Genomic DNA, 17287 nt, shown 5'->3' with positions numbered 1-17287 from the left:
ACCTGCCTCTCGAAGTAACCGGGCCATGTGCACATCACAGCCTCAGGACCTCACCCTGGCATCCGGGCACCTCTAAAATCTGTTGCTTGCAAAACCACAAGCTCTTAGAGCATAGAAAGCGCCGCTGCTGAGGGCAGGGTAGGCACATACCCCTGTGTCTGACAGCTCCCAGGTCCCCGGAACTAGAGAGGCTCTCAGAAGAAGAATACCCTGACCAAAAGGTCAGCCTCAGTCCGACAGGTACCAGCCTCGCAGGTGGAGGCAGTGCTAGCTAGTGAGGAGAGCAGGAGACTGCAAGCCAGGATTCATAATCTCAGGGTGAAATCCTGGCCTCATTGAAGTCAATGGGAGTTTTGCCCTGCATAACACAGGCCCTCGACCGTCAGCCAGTGATCCCTGCCCCTAGCCCAACAACTGGCAGTTCGGCTGGAGCATAGGGAGGCCTGGCTTCTATTGCAGACTCTGCCACTCTCTTGGGAAGCCTCTTCCCCTCTGAGCATCCATTGCCCACCTGTGAGCTGGGGCCAGCCCCACCCCGACTGGGCAGCTAGACTGGCAGAGCGTGGGCGGGAACAAGTCAGCCGGTGAGATGCTCGGCTGGAAAAGCATTGCTCTGTCTGTGTCACTGGGGGAGTTCTGGTGTCTTCTGCTTCTCAGCCAATGGATTTGCCCGTCTGTTTGCTGCTGGACCCGTTGCGGTCCGCTGGCGGGTATCAGCCAAGAAGGACTCCCCCAGTAGGCAGTCTGGGGTGCTCCTCGGGGAAGGTGGTTACGCTGTTGCAACAGTGCTCGACTGGAGCTCGTGTTGCAAGGTTAATGATGTGTTTTGGGAGGGAGCAAACTGGTCTGTTAATGATGTGTTTGTCTAACACACTCTTTCTGGGATCATTAGCTGGATCGCCCACGTAGGCCGGTTATTAATCACCTATCGACCGGGACTCCTCGCTGTTCTGGTGGGGCTGGGCTTGGCAGGAGGCGGGAAGTAGATGTTCATAAGGACTCCAAATATGGCAGCTGCTACTGGCTGGCGTGACACCGGGGGAGGGAGCTGGGGCTGGGTGTTGTAGCCTTCAGACAGGAGCGTGAGGTAATTATCGAGTCAAATGTGGTGTGAGAGTCTCTGTCTCCGTGGAGTGGGCCTTGCCTTCCCGTTCTCCCAGGGCAGGCCCTGGCCAGCGATCTGTGGGCAGTCGCAGCCCGAGGGGCCGGAGGACACTGCCGTTGTGCTGGGACTGGGCACACGGGAGAACTCTGCCCGGGAGGGGCGTCTCGTGTGTGACCAGAGGGCACGCTGTGCTCCGATAACGCCGCGCCTGGGTCCTGGCCTGACACACGTCTCCCAAGACAAAATGGCAGCCAGCGCGGGCACTCTGCTGCCGCCGCCGAGCGTGTCCTCCCAAAATCAACAGCTTGGCTTTTCCTGAGCCAGTTTGTTTTCCCCACGCCAAGGAAAGCGTCAGGGAGCTCTGGTGCTGCATTGCTCGGCTCCCCTCAGGCCGTCAGTCAGTGCCTCGTGCTGGCCACGGGGGAACAGCTGCAACCCCAGGCCTTCCTCCCCCTGGCCAGGGAGGCAGGTCCTGCATGGGGAGAGGAGGGGAAAGAGGGAATTATGCGCCTTGGCTCCTTCTGCAGTGTGGGGAGCCGGTCTGGGGCACTGCCCAGCACTGCCATGTCCTGATCGGGCTCCCAGCGGGCACAGCTGGTCCTTGCTTTCCCCTCTGAGTCTGCCAGGCTGCCCCCATATGGAGTCTCCAGGGAGGAGAGTGGTGTGGTTGGCAGGTGGAGATTGTTATCCCTGTTGGACCATGTTTACAATCCAGCAAGTGTAGGTGGAGCCTGAACAGTGAATGTCCCAGGAGGCTGGTAGGGGAACATCCCTGGGACACTGGAGTTTCCTGGAATGTGCCTTTGATGAGCTATTCTGGTAACCAGGTTATTATAGAAAAAAATACATTTACATGGGCAAGGGAAGTTTCAAATATGCAGCCCCATAAAATACTGAAGTGACATCTCGCTTCAGAAAGGCTTTATTGGGCCAGAAGGGCTGTGGAGGGAGGAACACCCCTCCGACTCAGAGCACAACATGGTTACTTTTCATCTCCTTGTACAGGCGAAACAATGTGCGGGGCTGAAGAGATTTGTCATCTGAGAGAGCCCCCTTCCTTCCCCATGCACGCCGAGGGGAGCCGGGCCCCCGGCAGTGCAGGTCACATGCTCTCTTGGATTTATTTTTACACGGATGACACATGATCAGTGGCTTGCTAGGTAAATGCGCTAATGTGCTAGTGCATCACTGACTCTGCACCTGATCCCCTGCTGCTGACACCCTGCTTCAAATGCCGAGGTCAGGCAGGGAGCGAACTGTGCTACTGACAGAAGCAAAGACACCGACGGACGGGCTGCAGTGTGCCAGCAGGACTCTATTGTGGATCTGTTTCTAGTACCTGATCCCTGGAATGGGCACCTTGAGACCCCACTGTTACTCCCTCTCAAATCCCATTTCCTCACAATCTCACAGCGGATCAGGATTTTGTACCCCTACGATCCATGGATTTTTAAGGTCAGAAGGGACCAAAAGATCATCTAGTCTAATTGTCTGCATAGCGCGAGCTGTAGAATGACACCCAGCAATTCCCGCGTTAACTTGTGGCTGAACTAGAGCCTGTCTTTTAAACAGCCTGTCTTCATTTAAAGTCCTCCATGTGATAGACAAGCCATCCCGTCACTTGGCAAGCTGGTTCTGCCAGACCCAGCTCCTGTCTCCAGTGGGACCGTCTGGAGCAAATGTTCTCCAGGGTTTAGAACAGGCAACAGAGTGTCAGGCCCCTCCTGAGTTCTGTTCCCGGCTATCTCAATGAATTGCCGTGGGAAAGTCTTTGTACCTTATTTTCCCCTTCCGTAAAATGGGTCTAATAATATGCGCCTGCCTCACAAGGGTGCAGAGAGGGTTGTTGCAAAGTGCCTGGAGAAGTTGGAGGTGCGAAGTAAGAATTAATGATAAATGACTTTCTGGCCTCAGGGAAAGGACTTACTTTCCATGCAGTGGGTGTGCCAGGCAAACCATATCTGCATAGGCATCTGTGCCTGTGTTCTGGACAGAACTTGCCAGCCGGCAGCTTATAGCACATGTGTAGTTAATCCCGAAGCCAGGTATGTCCTGTCCTTGCCTGCTCCATTGGAACTGGGGTGTTGCCCAGGTGGTGGTGAGGCTGGACAGTGCTAGCTGGCAGCTAGCCACTCACCAGGATCTACGGTCCCAAGCCAGGTCCCACGCAAGCCAGTGGGAGCTGGGTTGGGCCTGCTGCGGCAGAGGGTTTGGAAGTCATGGGCGCACCGCATGCTGTGGATGGATGTGGCTGATGAATTTCCAAGCCTAATGTAGGCCGGGCAGGGATTTCTTATGCGGGGTGTGGTGCTATGAAATGCACTTAGTGTGGGCTAGAGTCTTGGGCCGAGCCTGGAGTGACCCTTGGCCATCGTGACAACAGTGGGGCCAGAGCAGGCCCCTCGGACCCACCTCTGGCCGCTGCAAACCTGGAGACCCTGGAGTCATTGACTCTGTAGCCTCAGCAGCAGGAGTTTGTATGCAGCAAATTAGCAGTGGGCCAGTATGATGATATAGGGCCCAAGCCTGCTTCCATTGAAGTCAATGGGAGTTTTGCCTTTGGAATTGGAGCCAGGACCAGCCTGTCCTTTGCATTACTATAGCCCTTTCCTCCAGAGACCTCAGCGTACTTCACAAATTGTAACGAATTGAGCCTCACAGCCCGCATCTGGGGTAGGTAGGGGGACCTTACAACTGGGCAGAATCCAAACCTTCCCCTCCCCCCAGGTCCAAACTTAGGGGAAGTTTGTTTGGATCCAGTTCCAGTTGTGGACTGTGCCCCTCAGGGCCACCTCCACTTGGAGCATTTGATTCAGATGAACACCGAGGAGCATGGCTGCTTCTCTGAGGCTCGTTTAGGGCTGGAAATCCCAGGAGCAGGGTTCAGGCTTTCTCTCCACGAGATCTCCAATCCTTCTTGGTCCTGGCCAGATTGGAGATCCTGTGAGTAGACCCTTGTCTGCCCCATTTCAGCTGTTCTGCTTCTAGACAAAGCCAAGATGTGCAGAGTCACAAGGAGCAACTCAGCTTCCCTGACCTTCAAAGCACATCTGAGCTCTGGGCCATGGTGAGGGGCCATTCTGATTTTAGGTGGGTTGCAGGATCTCACTTTGCAGGAGCTGGCCCCACAATCCTACCACAAAAGGGAGCCTCTCTTTGGGAATGAAATCAGCAATAGGGTAAGGGTAGGGTAGGGTAAGAGGAGCCCAGAGAGGAGTCGTTTATGTGGCCACTTCTCCACCCAACACAGTGGGGGCTGGAGCTGAGCCAGCAGTCCTGGGTTGGGAGTTGATTTTGCAAAACCCAAGTGACCCCCATTTTTGCCACTTAGATTGTGCCAGGATCGCATGGGGCTGAGGCACGTGGGACAGTTGGCATGGCCTCTGCAATGGGCCGCTGGGCGGGGTTTGGAGGCAGCAGGCATTGCAGGGGGCCGGGGCACATCAGAAAGAGCAACCATAAAACAGAGAGATACACGTACTTCTGTATCACCGAGTAATACACAATACGCCCGTGCCCCTCCCTTGCTGCAACCCATCCATGTCGTTGCTCTTTTTGCAGCCAGCCTGAGGATTTTGATGATGGCTGATTATATAATGGAAATCTCCTGTTACCACGCCGGTGATGATGTGAACACGAGAGGAGAACATTAGGTAGTAGTTTGACAACTGCTCCGAGGAGGTGTGAAGTATAATGTCCCTAATGTTGCAATTAGACAAGAACAACTATAATGCTCTTTCTCCTTCTCTCGCGCTCTCTCCCGCTCCTTTTTTTAATTAGCAGTAATAACATTCAGCCATGAAAGGAGAACGAGCCCTGGTTTAAATAGACACAGCCTGGTGGTGTTTTAGAGATGAGGCCTCCTCCTTCAGATTGGGCACCTGCTAATTGGGCACTGGCTGGGGGGGCTCCGGTCACATGGTGTGTTCAGGTTGCAAAGAGCAAGACCAGCAGGTTAGATTAAACACACACTGTGGGTGTCATAGAAACTATAGACAGGAAAGGCCTATGAGAGTCCTGTCTAGTGTGTGTCCCAGTGCACCATCCTTCCTTACAGGACTTTTGCTCATGCTTTGCCGATGTCCGTTTTAAATGACTCCAGTGATGGAGCCCCTACCACTTCCCTTGGAGTCTGTTCCACAGCCCAACAGATCCCTCTACTCAGGAATTCCCCCTCCCCCTTGATAGTTAAGCTAAAATTTCCTTTTCTCACTTGCTCCCCTAGTTGGGTCCCCTTTGTCCATCCCGAAGACTTCTCCTCCCTCCTTGGTGCGTTACGCCCTTTGGATATTTGTCGATGGTTATCATGTCTTTACCCACTTTGATATTGCTTAGCCTAGCTATCCATTATGGATCATGTACAATCATGAAGTCCATTGTGTTAGATTGTGGGTGCATCTGGCTCACTATGGGTCTGATTTTCAGAGGTATTAAGGGCATCCCATGGACTTCTTTTGGGTCCTGAGCACTAAAATGCAGGTTATTTGGGGTTTTGCACTCACTCGTCCTAAATCAGTCCCTCCAGGCCCTTAATTGTTTTTGTTGCTTTTCTTTGACTGTTCTCCACTTTGCTTCTTGCTTCAGCAAATGGAAGCCTCGTTTGATAAGAACTCAAGCTTTTTGTGGAAGGGATTCAAAAGGAAGTGCCCCACCAGCAGCACCCAGATGTGAGAAAGGTGCAGCCATCCCTCATTAAGACCTTTTGGAAGGCTTGACTTCAGCAGAGAAAAGCTCTTTCCATGCACAGGGTTCAAATAGCATCTGTGCTTCTTTTATCTGAGATAAACAGGGCCTTTTCATCCACACAAAATCTATTTTTATGGGAAAAGATAAAGATCCTTACTGGTTCCTGTTTGGGAGACAGGCTAACTAAGAGACACATACAAATAATATCAGGGCAGTTCTCATTTCTTTGTTGTTTTCCTCTCTTGTTCAGATTACATTGGAAGAGCTTTTTTTGTTCATTTTCTTTCTTCTATTGGCATGTTAGTTTAAAGGGACACTGTCAAGATCAAAATCTTACTCATAAAAATAATCTCCTTCCCTGTGTGACCAATAACCCCTTAGATGATTAAAATGGAACTTCTGAACATCAAATTCACTTCTCACCACGTCCACTAACTTTTTGGCTCCGAATGTTGATTTGCACTTCCCATTTATAGTCAGTTTCACTTCCCGGTTCTCCTGCACATAAAACACAGGGCAGATTTTCACAAGGGCTCAGCTCCCATGTAACCACCTAGATATGGATGAAAATTTCCAATGTCAGGTCTTCTGAAAATCTAGCCACTCATTTTTGCACCTAAACAGGAGCCGAGCTCTTTTGAAAATCTGCCCATCCTGTGCTAGGGTTTCCAAGGGTGCAGGGGGATCTTTAATTTTAAAAATGCTGTTTTCACTAAACTAAAATTAAAATGGCAAATAGTCCATTTGATTCTGGGTTAAGTACAAGCCCCATTCCCTCTTCTTCATTAGCTAAGGAAACTCAAGGTTTGGATCTAAATTAACCATCAGGGTTGCCAACTTTTGCTATTTTATTGTGAGTCTCGTGACATTTGATTTTTAAGTACCAGCTTCTGGAATCAAGTGATTTAGTGAGAGACTCAGCTTTCATTTTAAACAAAAAGTAAGTTTCTAGCCCTCGCGGTTGTAGATAAAAGCTGAAAAATGTGACCCACGTGTGTCCTAAAAGCTCAAAATCCATAAGGCAAATGAGCAGGGCTGCTCCAGCTTTTTTTGCTGCTCCAAATGGCGGGTGGGGGGAGAGATAAAGCCGCGATCGGCGGCACTTCGGCAGCAGCTCTACCGCGGTGCTTCATTCTTCGGCGGCAATTCGGCGGCAGGTCCTTCCCCCAACAGGGAGTGAGGGACCCGCCGCTGAAGACCAGGACGTGCCACCCCTTTCCATTGGCCTCCCCAAGCACCTGCTTCCTGCACTGGTGCCTGGAACCCGCCCTGCAAACGAGAACCCAACATTTTTTTAAACTCATGATTTTAAGGCTAATCTCATGATGTTGGGGGCCTGCTTCATGATTTCAGAACTTTTGGGGCTGGCAATATGGGGGCTGACACTGCACTTCTGAGGGGCAAATTCAGTCCGTGCCGGCCATGGAGCTGCACCAGCAATGAATCTGGCCCTTTGTTTTTCAGGCCTTTCGGAGAACGTAATGCTGTTCCTCTGTGTCCCAGCTGCTCCTCACAAGGCTACAGCGCTGCTCTGGGGCATGGAGGATGTTCTCTCTCAGCTGCAAAGCCGATTGGGCTCAGACTCAGTTGAGGGAGGAAGCTAACTGTGAGGGAGACATTTCTCATTCAGGTTCCTAATGCCTTTACAAAATAAGATGAGAGATCAGGATTCAGAGGCAAAGAAGTGCTAAGGAAAGAGTCACCAGGGCATAGGCCCCCGAACCTCTAAAGCAAGAAGTGTGGCAGTAACAAGCTCTATGGCCAGGTTAAATAGCACACACAGGTCCTAGGCTGCCATTGCAACCTAGCCCTTGTTGTCTGTGTCATTTGTAAACTCTTCCGGGTAGAGATCTCAGATCAGGTTCTGTCTCCATTTACACCAGTAAGAACCTAGAGTGGTTCCATTAACCTCCACGGAGTCATAGCAGAACAACTGAGAACAAAATCTACACCCGCGTCTAAGGGTTGAGCAGACGTGGGATGCAGTCTAACAGTGAAGATGCCAGTCCTGTTCTCTGGGAGGGTCGTTAGTCTTAGAGGAAACTCAAAATGTGAAGGCCAAAAGAGCAATCCTTTTTTAGTGTGTGTTGTTTTTTTTTTACAACTAACAATTAGTTCTGTACCTCGCCTGAATGCAGTTTTGTTTATCAGCTTCTCTTCTCATTGTGTGCACATCTGCCAGCAAAATGTGCAATTTATTCAGCTCCTGAGACAGGAACAGGTGTTACTTGCCCTTGGAATAATACAGAGAAGCCGATGTTAGATTTAGCTTCCAAAAACAATACCTAATGATGATGTTAATGAAGAGATGGCAGCAGACGTGGCTTTGGTGCCAGGATAATGGTCTCCTGCTACAATATCTAACGCATGCAAAGGAGTGCAAAGTGGGAGAACGTTCTCTTTCCACGGCGGCCTGTTCTCCTGACGAGACTGTTGTTGATTAGAACAACTGCTCATCAGTACAGGGACACGGGGTCGTCGACAGCACCAGACAGCCTGCTCAACACCCCGTGATAATTATACCTAGTGATTAACAACGGAACGGCATCTCTAACAGAGGATCTCAAAGCACTTTACAAACACTCATTATTCCTCACAACAGCTGTGTGATATGGTCAATGTGACTGAAGCCATTTCACCAACGGGGAAAAGCCAAGGCCCAGAGACTTACTCATGGGTCATCAGATGGGGGCTGAACCCAGAAACTTCAGTACCAAAGCATGGAGCGCTATCACTTGAGCTATAGGAGTAACTCCAGCCAGTGGTAGCAATAGTTGTCACTTATCCTGCAGTAGCCATGCTACTGGAGTAGGAAGCCAGGCACACTTTGCACGTAGGTGTAAGAAGTGGCAGAGTCAGGAATAGAACCCAGAGTCCCAGCTCTCAGTCCCACCACCCACCCTCTTACTTTACGCTTATTGATGCCATGTAGCCAACCTATAATTAGCACAGCCCTGATACGGAGTCACAAGTGCTTTCTGTAGGCACCGTGATGGCCAAGCTGCCTACTGAGGAAAGCAGAGAACAGGCTGTTTCTGCTCTTTAGCTAATCAGAAATCAACTTACTTGAAAGAGGACAGGCTATTTCAGAGCAGGAATCTGTCAGCCAGAGCAACAGAAAGAGCCCTTCACTCCTAGAACAGGAAGGAGATTGTGTTACAGCGCGGCTGTGGAGATGAGGTTCGGCCTTGTAGGTCACCCTGCCCTTGTTCCCTCCAGTGTATTCAAATTTAATATCAAGTTGGTTCTGCAGTAGCACATTGCACCAGATCAAGACACAGATTTCTTAGAAGTTTGCTGGACTTTTATGATTAAAAGGATTCTTTCAAGCTTGGCATTGGCTTCAAATCTGACCTCTTTTTCGTCTCTCTCTCTTTAACTATTTGCAAAGTCTGGGTAAATCTTCAGCAGGCTCCTTTGCTATTTCTCTTCTTGTCAAGGTTAGCCCTCTGCAGAGGCACGTTAGCGCTCCCTTTCTCTCCCCTCCCCCCGCACCTTTTACTCCCTGTAATAGCCGGTATCATTTTGTATCGGTGACTGCTCCCACTTGTGCTGTGTTGCACGGTAATGGGCTCCCTGCAAGATGAATGCCAAGGCAAAGCTGTGGAGTTTATCAGCCAGAAACCTAGAGGCAGAGCTGAGGCATTCATCTGAAAAGCTAGAGACACTGATCTTCTGACAGGGCCCTCCTGCAATGCTCCATTAGAGTTGCCCCAAATTGGTTATGAATAGCTCAGGGATTCATTTGTCCGATGAACCTCCACGTGCAACCAACAGGGGGCATGTTAGGGAGACAGCGGTTGGACTGAATGGCCGGAGTCTGCAGCATGGAACTGAGGTTGCCAAGGTTAGGGACGAGCAATGGAAAATCTGCATCGCCCCAGAAATCATCCCCAGCATGTTGCCAGCGAGCCAGGGTTTCCTGTTGTGTTTTCAGCTAGGTCCCATGTATGTGCTGGGACTTCCCTGAGCCAACTGCCATCTTTTTCTACTTGGCTGCCACTGGCCATTCATCCCCAAACCCGCAGGACACGCCACCTTTCCCAGGGGCCAGCCCACAGCCGGTGAGCTTGCATGACAGTTGCATTGCTCACATTTGGGTGTGGGAGGGAGTGGGAAGGTGAGCAGCTTTTGGGGTCTGTGTCCCAGCGTCACATCAATTAAAGGTCTGACTGTCTGTCTGTTTCAACATATCTATCTATCTAATCTATCTATGTATCCCTACACCACCCATCTATCTATCTATCTATCCCCATCCACCCCATCTATCTATGTATCCCTACACCACCCATCTATCTATCTATCTATCCCCATCCACCCCATCTATCTATCTATCCCCATCCACCCCATCTATCTATCTATCTAATCTATCTATGTATCCCTACACCACCCATCTATCTATCCCCATCCACCCCATCTATCTATCTATCTAATCTATCTATGTATCCCTACACCACCCATCTATCTATCCCCATCCACCCCATCTATCTATCTATCTATCCCCATCCACCCCATCTATCTATCTATCCCCATCCACCCCATCTATCTATCTATCTAATCTATCTATGTATCCCTACACCACCCCTCTATCTATCTATCTATCCCCAGACACCCCCTCTATCTATCTATCTATCTATCTATCTGTCTATCTCTGCCTCAGGTTTTGCACTGCCACCCGTCACCAGGAGCACCTTCCAAGTATAATAGATTGGCAATGGCCAAGTCCCTAATGGCTGCTCCCCCCTTCACCTCTCCACAGGAGCAGTAGCAGAAGCAAGCTGCCAGCACTGTTGTACTGCTGCTGTGCCCCAACGCTGGCTCGGAAGGACCACAGCTAAGGGCAGGCGGGAAGCTCGGACTCCAGGGCCCACTCGACCCTTGGCCTCTCTCTGAGCCTGCCCACAAGGAGGGCAGTGAATGCTGGTGACTTTCTGACATGGATGCTTGTCCACTCGGGGCTAGAGCACGACCCCCCCCAATCCACCTGCTACAGGCAGAGCCACGCTGCTAGATCTGGAGGTGAGCAGGTTCCCATCCCAATCCTGGGCTGGCTCTCTGAGGGGCCCAGCTGCTCCTGCCCCTCATCTCAGACAAGAGCGCTCCCTCCCTGTTCTCAGCCAGCCCCGCTCTGCTTTCCCAGCGTCGTTGCTGGAAGAGTCATATGCAAGTGGAGCTTCGTCTTTGCTTCTTGGCCCAGAGTGTCAGGATGTTTCTCCACCAGTCCCTGGCGAGGGAGTTGCATTAATGGATGCTAATGTGCCATCCATCCCATTTATCTTCATTTGGTACCAGCCGGCAGGGATCTGGGCCCAGAGCCAGGAGCTGGGCACTGATTCTGAATCGCTCCCTGCCAGGCCCTGGTGAAAAAGCAGAGTGGAGCCGGAAGGATTCCTGGTTCCCGACAGTGCGCACTGGGAAATGGAGTCTTGGTGACCCTGGAGAGAGTGGAGTGTGTGTGCTAAGCAATCCCGCTCCCTCACATGTGAGCCCTCTAGGCGTGTTGCTCTGCTGCTCCAGCTAGGGCAAACAGTCCTCCCGTAACAGACAGCATTTCCAATACGCAAGCGCCTGCCTAGCAGAGGCTGGATTCTCCGCCTAGTGCTACCGCTGGGACTCTTTAAAATAAATAGCATCTTCGCACTGGGAAGCGAAGCCAGGTAGCCAGGGCCCTGAGTGTGCCAAGATGCTGCCTAAATTGGCTTTCAGAGCAGGACCCCACCATCAAGCCAGGACAGTCATGTTCCTGCCACCTTCCAGCTGTGTGGCCTAGTGGATGGAGCACTAGACTGGGCCTCAGGGGACCTGGGTTCTCTGCCACTGGCCTGCTGGGTGACCGTGGGCAAGTTGCTTTACTCCTCTGTGCCTCAGTTTCCCCATCTATAAAATGCTAGTGACCTCCTCTGTCATGTGTTTTGAGAACAGTAGATGCGAAGTGCTGGGTATTATTAGTATTTTGGATCTGTGTGGGACAGAGCGCATGTGGCTGGCTGAGGAGGTCAGGGGATGCAGAGACCTGGGGAGGGGTGGTTGGTGAATTCCTTTCTGGGCCCTCTGCCAGAGAAGAGCTCCACTCCAGAGGGGCTTTGTCAGGGGCTGGCTTTTCTGTGCTGCTCTGCTCTTCAACTGAGCAGGGATGGGGCTTTGTAGGAAACACCTCCGCTCCCTATAGGCTTTAGCCCCTACCTGGGCCGGGCTCACACCACCCAGAAGGGCATGTGGGGGGATATGGCCATGCTCGCCCGACGTTCACCAGCTAAGGGCTGCAAGCCAGCCCTGGGGCATAGCCCGTACTCCAGGTGCAGCATATGCAGCTGCTCTGCACTCTCTCCCTACCGCCCCTGCAGCTGTGACACGGTCTCTGGCCACCCCTGCTGGGCTGCTCCCTCTCCGCCCTCACCCCTCTTGGGAGCCATGCCAGAGCCCTGAGCGTGTGACCTCATCCGCCCCTGGTTTCTGTTTTGAAATGCTGGACAGTTTTAGCATGGGCAGATCAGTCCAACCTGGGGCACATGGTTTGGGCCCACAGGGCTCTTCCCCAGCAGAGACCCTCTTGGCATTGCTCTGACCAATGGCACAGGAATAATTGTGCTTCTGCTTGGCCCGCCCCAGCCCCTGGAGCCTTGAGACATTTCCCCGTGGTGCTGGGCATGACGACAGCTCAGACTCCTCCTGGCTGGAGTGCGCACAGCAGCACCCCGGTCACGAGGTTACTGCAGCAGCGACAGTGCTCAGCTCTCTGTTGGGGGATGGCGAGCACCAGGATGGTACGTCCTAGGCTGGCAGTACGTGGGAACAGGAAGCAGCGGGAGGGTCTCAGAGGGTGAGCTGTGCAGAGGAGAAGGCTCCTCCTGCAGCCTACCTGCGTCTGTTTGCTGGAGAACTGAGGAGTAAAGCTGCATGCGGTGAAAGGGAAATAGCCTGGGCGTGTCCCATTGAAACAAGTGCCTGCTGCTGGAGGCCCCAGGTAGAATTCGAGTGATACTGGATGGCAGTGGGATTGCTGGGCTGACAGCAGCCAGCAGTGAAAGATTCTTCCGGACACTGCGATGATGGAGGGCGGGAGTATTCCCTGCTCGCTCTTACGTGGTGACTTTGTACATCTTAGTGGGAATAATTTGTCAATTAAACTTACGTCAGTTACCTTGAGGACTTGCCTCCGCACTCCAGGAGCTGAGTCTTGCTGGCTTTCTTTTGGCAAGGCGTGCCCATCAGAACAGTTTCCCTGGCCATCGCTCCCGCCTGGCCCATTGGTTTTTCAGTCAATGTAGTTGGTTGTTAACGTTGTGCCCTGGTTTTATGTCTGAGCTTTGCAAGATATTTCTGCAGTGCCTGTCAAGTGTTCTCTCTGCAACTTGAGCTTCTCTCTTTTCTGCCTCAGAGAAAGAGAGACAGAGAGAGCACATTCATTCTGGAGAGCTTCTTACAGTATTTACCGGGCGGTTTAATAAGTGAATGGGTCAGATGAGCAGCCATCTGTCTTGGATCTTTCTCATTTCATTTTGTCTCACAGAAGAAGACATTACAGAGGGCAACAGAAGACTCCCGCATCAAAGCGTTCCTAAGACATGCCCTTTCTGAAGTAAGGACATTAATGCCGTGATTTCTGTCCATGTTTTGGAAAAGTCTGCAGAGCCCTGGCAGTTGCATGGCTCCTTCCATCTCTGCCTCCTGCCAGTGAAGGAGGTCCTGATCCCCTACTGATCTGTATCCTTCACTGGGGCATAGGCTGGCGTCAAGCTGGGCTGCATGGTGCTGAATTTTTGGATGGACCGCAGGAAGTGCAGCATGGCCCACTTCATGGTTTGGTTGCTTTGAATTACTTGAGACTCTTTTTTTTTAAATAAAAAGGATTCATGAGTCCAGTTTCTGGGGTGGCAGTAGAGTGGCCTCAGTGTCGCAGACAGCTGACACAGTCCTGCCATGCCTGCTGCAGCTGGAGGGTGAAGACAGAGCTAATCAACAGCAGGGTTTTATTGTGTCAGCTCCCAACAAGAAGTCTCAGGGGGTAGCTGTGTTAGTCTGTATCCACAAAAACAACAAGGAGACCTGTGGCACCTTAAGGACTAACAGATTTATTGGGTTCCTTGTTGTTTTTCTCAACAACAAGCAATTCTTCTCCAGGTCCGAAGGAAGAGCAGCACCCCAGCCAATGCTAAGGTTGGGTGCATTTATTTTTAATGAAGGTAAATTAAGATGCAAATTAACCCTGGCCCTTGGACTTCTTGCTAGTTGCAATGAAGTGCACAATGGTGCAAAATCTGGCAACTCTGTGTAAAGCAATCATTGTCCTACTACTGTCCAGCCAGTAGCTACAGCATGGAGACCCAGTTCGCACTGCCTATTAAAATACAAGGGCCCCATTCTGCCATGGAAATCCGGAGCGACTCCATTGAGTTCAGTGCAGTGATTCTAGATGTACGCCAGTGCTAGCGAAAGCAGAACCTGGTGCGGGGGCAGCGCCTTTGGGTGCACTGGGGTTGCATTTGTCTGGGCTGCAACAGGTGCTTTGGTCTGATTTCTACAAATTAACCTGCCTGGTTTCTTCCCTCCGGATGCAGCCACACGGCTTCCCAACGGAATGTCTCCTTGTGGTCTGCTGGAACGCCAGCACTGCGCCTTCAGACTGGAGCCGCTGGTGGGTAATTTCTGATTAAGGATTACTGTACCATCGGCTTCAGTTTGATTGCAGATGTTTTTAATTATATCGTATAAGATCGTATTATGTAATTGCATTTATCTGATTGAAGCCTTAATTGTAGGATTTCATAATGGTATGACTGGGTAAATATACCATTGCGTCTGTTGTCCCCCAATGAAAATTAGGTGCTTCATGTCTTTATTGCATTATCCTGGAGAGAAGTTTAAATCTGAAAAAAAGAGAGCGAAAGCAAAGCAAAGCAAATCTATTTAGATCCCTCTGAACGTGGGGCACCCCTCCCCCCGAGCGTTCCCTTGCCGCAGCCTGCTGGCCACGCTCTGCGATCCTGCGGCCCCTCTGGCTGCCGGTCACAAGCAGCGCCGCAGATACCCAGGCTGGCTCTCCCTGGCGGGGCGATGCCCTGCCCTCCCGCGCCGCCCCCCACGCCACTGCCAACTCTTGCACATGTCAGCCCCACTGCCCCGCCTCCTGGGGAAGAGCAGCCAATCGGAGCTGCAGCCGGAGCAAGGGGCCGCCAACACCTTTCCAGGGGCGGGGGGCAGGGGGAGCAGAAAAAACCCTTCAGCTCAGGGCGGCTCGGCCCCCCGTGAGCAATGCGGACGGGACATCGCCTCTGCTTTCCCCCCGCCCAGCAACGCCCAGCCGGGGGGGTGGGGGGCAGGAGCAGCAGGGGTGGTCAGGGATTTGGGAGCTGAACTAACTGCTGGGCAAGGGGAGGGGGAGATGTGGGGCTGAGAGCTCCTGCAAGTGGCCCAGACTCACTGCAAGGCACATGGGAGCCTGTCCCTGTGCCGGGGGGGGAGGCTAGCAGTCCTAGTGGCCAGTGGGGTGCAGGGCATGATGGGGGGTGGGGGGGTAGAGCACCCATGGGGCAGGGAATGGGGCAAACCGGCCCCAAAGCCCCTCCCCGTAGTGGCTGCAGCCCTGGACGGGTGGGGCTCACAAGCCCCTCCTCCCCTGGGGGAGCCCCGCTGGCCATTCCTGCCTGACGCGTTGGTTCCTCGGGACCCTTGTCATGGGGCCGTGTGAGCGGGTCAGTGCATGGGACAGGCCTGGTGTCGGGCAGGCTGGGCCTGGGGTGGGGAAGGGACCTGGAGCGACGGGCCTGGGCCTGAGCATGCTCCATCGTCCCCCTGCCCACCCCAGCCCCAAACTGACCTGCGAAGGCCACCAGGAAACTCGCGCAGGGACGGTGGTTGGGGAAACACCCCCGGGTGTCTGTACTGTGAATGCGGTGGGGCAAGGGAGGGGGCGTTGCTGAGCCTGTCTCAGAGTTTCAGCCCCACAGGGGCAGATTTGGTCAATAGCACGAAGATGCCCGAGGCTGCCTGTGTGCTGGCTTCCGGCTGTAGCGCTGCGCTTGTGCGGGTTCAAGGGTGCAGCCTGCACGTTGCTACTCCAGGCCCCTGCAGCGTGATCCCTGCCTGTGCTGCCACGCCGAGGGGGTGACTCACGGCTAGGCTGGAGCCGGCCAGTATAACTGGGAGGGGCCCCAGGGAATTCACTGGAGCCCGTTGGGGGATCCTTCTCCTTCTCCTTGTGGGTCTGTCCTGCCTTAGGGCAAATGAGCCTGAGCTAAACTGCTGCTCCACGCCCCAGGGGCTGGGGTGTAAGGCAACTCCTCGCTGCCTAGGCTGAGGGAAGGGCAGACCTCTGTTGCTGATGGCAATGTCCTAGAGGCCAGGCCGCAAAGAACTGAGGTTCTGTCTGGACCGCATGCGGGAGCTGTAGCTGGTGACCGTTAGCTAGCCAAGCACTTCTGCTGAGGTCATCAGTGCGGGTGGCAATGCCCAGGTGTGTGCAGCTCCGGGACCTGCTGGAAGGGGAGTCGAGCAAGAGGCTCCTGCAGGACATCTCGCCTTAGAACCAGAAAAAATAGACAGAGAAAGGATAGTCCAGAAAGTGGAAGGAGAGAAAGGGGCAGGAGACCGAGGCTCTTCGGCTTCCAGAAGGGCCTGGGGGTGCTCCATCCATCTCCAGTGTCCACCGGGGATGAGCGCAGTGCGGAGGCTGGATGTGGCTGCTAAAATTATCACCAATGAACTAGTTAACCGTGGTGCTACTCCAATGGTCATCATTAGGCTTCAGAGTTGGCAGGGGGCTGTTGGCACTTCCCAGAGCATTTTGCCAGCTGGGTGCAGACTCCGGCAGGCAGCCTGCATTGGCTCAGGTTCAGAGGGTTTCCCTCCCAGCCATCAGGGTTAAAAATGTAATGTGTAAAAAGCGACAAGCTGAGATTCTGTGGCCCCGGGTGGGTTCTCTCCATGGAATACATGGGGCATGGATTGAGAGGCAAATCCACAGCCTGTGTTAAATGTCCCATCACCAGGGCCTCCCCTGGGGGAAACAGTCCCACTGTCGATCAAATCCCTCTCACCCTCAGGAAGTTTTCCGGACACACCAACACTTCGCATTCCTGCTGAGAACAGCTGGCCAAGAGGGGACGGGCAGAGAGAGGCGAAACAAATGCTCTTAAACCTCAGAAAAGTTTGGTGCTGGGGTTAGCGTTCAGGGCCCCGGTTCCGGGCAGTTCATCCTTCCCCCTGGCTGGAGGAGAGGAGAGGAACAAAAACGAGGTGTAAACATCCCCCAGAACAGGGATCAGATCTGCGCTCTCTGCCCCCCTCAGCCGGCGGCCTGAACTGCCCTTCACCTTCGTACAAAAATGCAAAAGACCATGTTTTCGACAATGATTTTTTGCACGATCGATGTTGCAATTATCATTTTGGTACCAGTGGATGGTACAGTCCATTACAGGCGAGTACAATTAAGGAACAGGAGGATGGGAAACACGCTAGTGTGCCACCAGCTCAGAAGGTGGAAACTGCAATTAGACA

At 52.7% G+C, this 17287-nt stretch overlaps 1 protein-coding gene across 3 annotated transcripts in view; it reads left to right on the top strand.

Moving 5' to 3' along the window:
• MVK (mevalonate kinase) overlaps positions 1-14231 on the top strand; it is a 56058-nt gene extending 41827 nt beyond the window's left edge. Inside the window, exons 11-13 of one of the 3 annotated variants that reach the window (XR_005589533.1) lie at positions 4667-4758; positions 10551-10810; positions 13302-14231. Coding sequence is in view for 1 of the 3 variants with exons in the window: in XM_039504964.1 (XP_039360898.1) it covers positions 2111-2149 (39 nt within the window). In the remaining 2 variants the exon portion in view is untranslated. Of the gene's footprint in view, positions 1-2110; positions 2192-4666; positions 4759-10550; positions 10811-13301 lie in introns of those variants that run through there. The other 2 variants (XR_005589534.1, XM_039504964.1) reach the window with 2 other exon arrangements.
• The last annotated feature ends 3056 nt before the right edge of the window (positions 14232-17287 follow it).

Source organism: Mauremys reevesii, linkage group 18 (genome assembly GCF_016161935.1).
Source record: "Mauremys reevesii isolate NIE-2019 linkage group 18, ASM1616193v1, whole genome shotgun sequence".
NCBI lineage: Eukaryota > Metazoa > Chordata > Testudines > Geoemydidae > Mauremys > Mauremys reevesii.
This window is presented reverse-complemented; position numbering and strand designations above follow the sequence as displayed.